The sequence below is a fragment of the Gekko japonicus genome, unplaced genomic scaffold, assembly GCF_001447785.1.
Source record: "Gekko japonicus isolate JY-2015 unplaced genomic scaffold, Gekko_japonicus_V1.1 scaffold2412, whole genome shotgun sequence".
Classification (NCBI taxonomy): domain Eukaryota; kingdom Metazoa; phylum Chordata; class Lepidosauria; order Squamata; family Gekkonidae; genus Gekko; species Gekko japonicus.
Genome location: NW_015159786.1, coordinates 45211 through 51007, shown reverse-complemented (window position 1 = coordinate 51007; position 5797 = coordinate 45211). Strand labels below are relative to the sequence as shown.

General features: G+C 52.9%; 1 protein-coding gene across 1 annotated transcript in view; it reads right to left on the bottom strand.

Moving 5' to 3' along the window:
* SORBS1 (sorbin and SH3 domain containing 1) overlaps window positions 1-5797 on the bottom strand; it is a gene marked incomplete at its 5' end in the record, with an annotated part of 108989 nt that overhangs the window by 86029 nt on the left and 17163 nt on the right. The window contains one exon of the mRNA XM_015407162.1: window positions 2609-2756. Coding sequence (XP_015262648.1) covers window positions 2609-2756 — 148 coding nt within the window. The remainder of the gene's footprint in view (window positions 1-2608; window positions 2757-5797) is intronic.

Here is a 5797-nt window from a genome sequence, read left to right as displayed (position 1 = left end):
GAGAGAGCTCTCTTGAGAACTGCCCTTGAGAGAACAGCTCTGAGAGAACTTGTGACTGACCCAAGGTCACACCAGCAGCTGCGAGTGGAGGAGTGGGGAATCGAACCCGGTTCTCCCAGATTAGAGTCCGCGCACTGAACCACGACACCAAACTGGGCAGTTCTTAGCCTGATCTACCTCACGGGGGCTGTTGTTGTGAGGATAAAAGGCAGGAGGGGAGAGTGCTATATGCTGAGACTGAGGCAGGCTAGGAGGAAGGTTCTCCGGCACCAGCAAGCAAGGCCCCCAAGGCCAGGCCTCCCTCATCCATCTGGGAACATGGCCGGGGGCGGGGAAGGAGCTCCTGCTATAGACTATAAATGAGAACGAGAAGGAGGGAAGGGAATCACACACACACCCCATCGCCACAAACTGGGACACCTTCCCTCTTCCTCCGCACACACAGACAACACAGCCATTTCCTCTGGGCGGGGGAATCACAGACTCATAGAGTTGGGAGGAGCCTCCGGGGTCATCTAGTCCAACCCCCTGCTGCACAGTGCAGGAAGTGCACAAATATCTCCCCCACACACACCCCCAGTGACCCCTGCTCCATGCCCAGAAGAGGGCAAAGAGATAAAATAAAAACCCTCCAGGATTCCTGGCCAAACTGGCCTGGAGAAAAATGGCTTCCTGACCCCAAAGTGGCGATCGGCGTTTCCCTGGGCACGTAAGAAAGGGCCACGAGAACTAAGCGTGATCTGCCTAAGTTCAGAGAATCCACATTGCTGTCAGATGGGGCCATCCAGCCTCTGCTTGAAAACCACCAAAGAAGGAGAGCCCACTGCCTTCCGAGGAAGCCTGTTCCACGGAGGAACCGCTCCAACGGTCAGGAAGCTATTCCTCATGTTTAGCCGAAGACTCTTCTGATTTAGTTTCAAGCCCGTTGGTTCTGGTCTGACCTTCTGGGGCAACAGAACACAACTCCATCCTCTCTCTGACAGCCCGTCGAGTGCTTGAAGTGCCCGCATCCGCCTCTCCTCTCGCCCAGGGCCCCTCATCACCTCCCTCCCATACACTCCCCACAACAGAGCAAGTCCTGCCCATCTTTCCCGATCAGAAGCAAAGCCAGTTCAGCCATGTTAGGGAAACTGCCACACAGAGGTTCAGAACACGAGCTTTCGGGTTCTGGGGGCCTGTGGCACCTTCTGGATCCCTGGCTGCGATTCACTCTGAATGTGTCGTGAGCAGGGCTTTTTTTGGAGAAAAAGCCCAGCAGGAACTCATTAGCACATTAGGCCACACCCCCATGTTACCAGAGGTGTGGTCATCCAGCCACACCCACCTTTGGCTTCTTATTCTGTTGACCTTGTTTGTGGTCAAAACCCAGGGCCTTTTTTTGTAGCAGGAACTCCTTTGCATGTTAGGCCACACCCCCCTAATGTAGCCAATCCTAATGAGTGTCTGCTGTTGGGCGTGGCCTATTATGCTAATAAGTCCCTGCGGGGCGTGGCCAACTCGGGAGCCAGCCGGAACTCCGTTCCTGTGCGTTCCTGCCCAAAAATAGCCCTGGTCGTGAGCAAGCTTCAAGCCCTGTCCTTTTCGGACGTGCCTATCCTGCAGGATTTTATTCCTATCCAAATATGAAACGAGCTGTTTGTAAAACATGGCCGCTCTTGAGTGTTCTCATGGGGAGTTGGCTGAAGAGATGAAAACGGGTGTTCAGGAACACGTTACCTTATAAATAAAAACTGGGTTTTAGGTTTTAACGGGCGATGCACTCCCGCAGTTCAAAGGGGTTCGAAGCCCCCTCTCTGCCCTGGAGGTTTTCTGAGTGACCCTCGGCCGGTCACGCACTTCCAGCCTCACCTGCCCCTCACGGGGTTGTTCTGGGATAAAATGTAGGAGGAGGATGTCAGGCACTTTGGGTCCTCACTGGGGAGAATGGAAGGCCACAAATGAAGTTAACTCTATAAAAAAGAGAGGAAGGCCGAGGCTTTCCCAGAGACCCGGGGCCAGGAAGCCATTTTTCTCCAGGCCGGTTTGGCCAGGGTGTCAGCCAATGTTCCCTCTAAGCTGTGGAGTCTTGTGAGCAAAAATTCTATTTTGTGAGCTACTGGCATTAAAGTTGTGAGCGAGCGATTTGGTTACTGCATAGATTAGTCTGCTCTGGAGCCCCATTCTTCCTGAGTGAAGGCAAAAATGTGTGAGCCAGAGGCTAAAGAACTGTGAGCTAGCTCACACTAACTCAGCTTAGAGGGAACACTGGTCAGCTATGCTGCCATATTGTTTATGGGCCTGGAGGGCTTTTTGTCATCTTCTGGGCGTGGAGCAGGGGGTCACTCTAGGGGCGTGGGGGGGTATTTATGCATTTCCTGCACTGTGCAAGGGGATGGACTAGATGACCCTGGAGATCCCTTCCAACTCTCTATGATTCTCTGCCATGTCACAGATCTCACAGAAACACACCCCCCCCCGATCCATCGCTGTCTTGAGTCAAAGGATGTGCCACGGGTCACGGTGGGGCCCCTCTGGGACGCCGCGGGCGACCTCAAGGCCTGGAGGGGAAGGCCATCCCCGTTAAAGCGGGCGAGGGGAGACAGCGCCCCCCGTAGGTCTCACTCTTTACCTCTGTTGTGCTGCAGAAGAACAATGGTGGGATTGACGGTGGTGGTGGAGGGGTAAGCGGAGGGGGTCCTGCCGCTCGATGCGAAGGAGCCGCCGACTCCCGTGCCGCTGCTGAGCTTGGGGGCTTCGTCCAGCGCAGGGCAGGGATCCTGAAACAGAGAAGAGGTGCCTGCCGTTATTGCCTGATGCGCCCGGGACTCCTGCCGTGCTGTGAAACGGGGACAGAGCAGAGGCGTGTTTAGCGTAACGCGCAAGCTTCAGGAGTTGCTGGGACCCGGGGCCCTCTGGCTCCTTGCAGTTAGTACACAGAAGAGGACAGGGTGATGAAATTCCTCCATGCTGGACCTCGGCCAGAAGACGTGCCATCGGAACTGAGTCATTGTGCGAGACACGCTCCGTCGCGGGAGTGAGCTATTTTGGATGTCCAGAGAAGGACACAGAGAGAGAGAGAGAGAGAGAGACAGATGCTCCGTGCACACGGACACTCACTCAGGCTCCTTTCTGAACAGAGGAATTCCTTTCACAGCAGGCCACTGGGCATGCAAGACCCATGCAGTTCCCAAATGAAACCTGATGACCGGCCGCTGGCTCCAATGGGAGAGGTCAGGGAAATAAGTTTAGCACCGTCATCTGCAAGCTGTTAGACAGCAGGACGCCAGCGAGATCAGAAGTATGTGAGGGACAGGTGGAGGGGTGGGCCCGGCGGAGACACAAGAGAGGAAAGCAGGCGCCCCCCCCCCCCGTAGCCCCAGGGTTTGAGTAAGGACTGGCCAACCACAGCCATCTGCAGTGGCCATTTGTTTAGGCCTTGGATTCGAGGCTGATGTAGGTGCCGGCAGAGTAAAGAACAGGAAGGAACAAAGGTGGAGAATGCCTCCTTGGCCCGGAGGGGGGGTCCAAGGATGTTGGACTGCGACAAACACATATATACGCACACGGACATACAGAAATGGTGGAACACAGAAGAGAAGAAGAGAAGAGATTGGATTTAACCCCCGCCCTTCACTACCCAAAGGTGCCTCAGAGTGGCTGACAAACTCCTTTCCCTTCCCCTCCCCACAACAGACACCCCCTGTGAGGGAGGTGGGGCTGAGAGAGCTCTGACAGAAACTGCTCTTTTTTCAAGGACAGCTCTGGTCAGAACTACGGCTTGCCCAAGGTCACACCAGCCAGGTGCAAGTGGAGGAGTGGGGAATCAAACCTGGTTCTCCCAGATTAGAGAAGAAGAAGAAGAAAAAAAGATTGGGTTTATCCCCCGCCCTTCACTACCCAAGGGAGCCTCAGAGCGGCTTACAAGCTCCTTTCCCTTCCCCTCCCCACAACGGACACCCTGTGAGGGAGGCGGGGCTGAGAGAGCCCTTGACAGAAACGGCCCTTTTTCAAGGATAGCTGTGCCAGAACTATGGCTTGCCCAAGGTCACACCAGCCAGGTGCAAGTGGAGGAGTGGGGAATCAAACCTGGTTCTCCCAGATTAGAGTCCGCGCACTTAACCACGACACCAAACTGGCTAAAGTGTGCACGCACACACATATACATCCTTTTTTAAAAAAAAGAACAAATTTAGAGTCCGGTCAGGCACCTTGAAAAAAACCTTTGTTGGTCTTCAAGGTGCCTGACTGGACTCTAAATTTGTTCTACCGCTTCAGGCCAACGCAGCTGACCACCTTGGACCTATCCTTTTAAAAGCAAAGACTTCAAGCACTTTTAACATTTGATGCTGCAAGACGCCTTGGGAGGTTCCCCTACCTAGGGGAATGAACTCACGTGAACACATGAACCTGCCTTCTCTTAAATCAAACCCTCGGGCCACCAAGGTCAGTATTGCCAACTCAGGCCGGCAACCGCTCTCCAGGGTCTCACGCAGAGGCCATTCACATCACCCACTACCTGATCCTTCCAGCTGGAGTTGCTGGCGATTGAACTGGGGGGGACCTTCCGCGCGCCAAGACGATGCTCTGTAAGTCATAAGTCAATGCTGAGGTGGGTCAAACGTCTCCAGCCACTCTGCCCAAGCTTGGAATCTCCCTCGACCCGCCCCTGTGCCAGGGCCTCAGACAGCCACTGCCCGTCAGAATGGAAGCCCTGGAAGACAGCTCAGTAATCCGATGGTGGTGGCCCATGTTGAACTCGCCTCCTGAAGAGCCTCTTTGAATGAGGACCCTGCCACCAGAAAACAAAGTTACGAGTCCAGCGGGGGCACCTTTAAGACCAGCAAACTTTTATTCAAGGTGTGAGCTTTCCTGTGCAGGACGCACTTCCTCAGACACATTGAAACGGAATTACAGGTCACAGCTGTATATACAGAGGGTGGCTTGTTAAATTAGCATGGAAAACAGTGGAGGCGTTTTTAAACAGATCAAAAGAACGACAAGCTTGGTTTTTGGTTATCATCTGTTTGGATTGGGGGGGGGCAACAACATAGGTAATAAATATGTCAGAACTGGAGACTGATGTGCCCTAAATTGTGAGAATCCAGTCCTGAAATCCCACCTGTCTCCTTTCCAGCATGGCTGTGCAGAGTATTTTCCTTGTCCCCAGAACAGAGGATTTACATTTAAATCTACCATCCCAAATTACATAACACCTTCAATTATATTCTTAATTGTTAAGAGTAGGAAGCTGAGATTTTTTGTTAAAGTAACATGCTGCCTCACTAAAACATGGCGTTAACTCCATGTTGCACCCCCAGTTCATTGTCTGAGAAAGTGCACCTTGCACACGACAGCTCACACCTTGAATAAAACTTTGGTGGTCCTAAAGGTGCCTGACTGGACTCTAATCTTGTTCTACCGCTTCAGACCGGCACGGCTGCCCACCTTGATCGATCTGCACATATGAAACTGTAACGTGGGCAGTAGTCATAAGAAACAGGAAGAAGTGTCATATTATACACATCTCGTATACGATGGTTTAAGAAAGACAACTGATTACAGTCAAAAGGTCTCCAAATAGGACAGAGGAGAGGAAGAGAATGTAGGCATGACGTACAACTGGAAGAGTCCACAAAGCAGAGGCCCGAGACAGAGAGACAGAGAGACAGAGAGAGAGAGAGAGACAGAGAGAGACACAGAGAGAGGGAGAGAGACACACAGAGAGAGAGAGACAGAGAGAGACAGAGAGAGAGACAGAGACAGAGAGAGAGAGAGAGAGAGAGACAGAGAGAGAGAGACAGAAGGAGACAGAGACAAC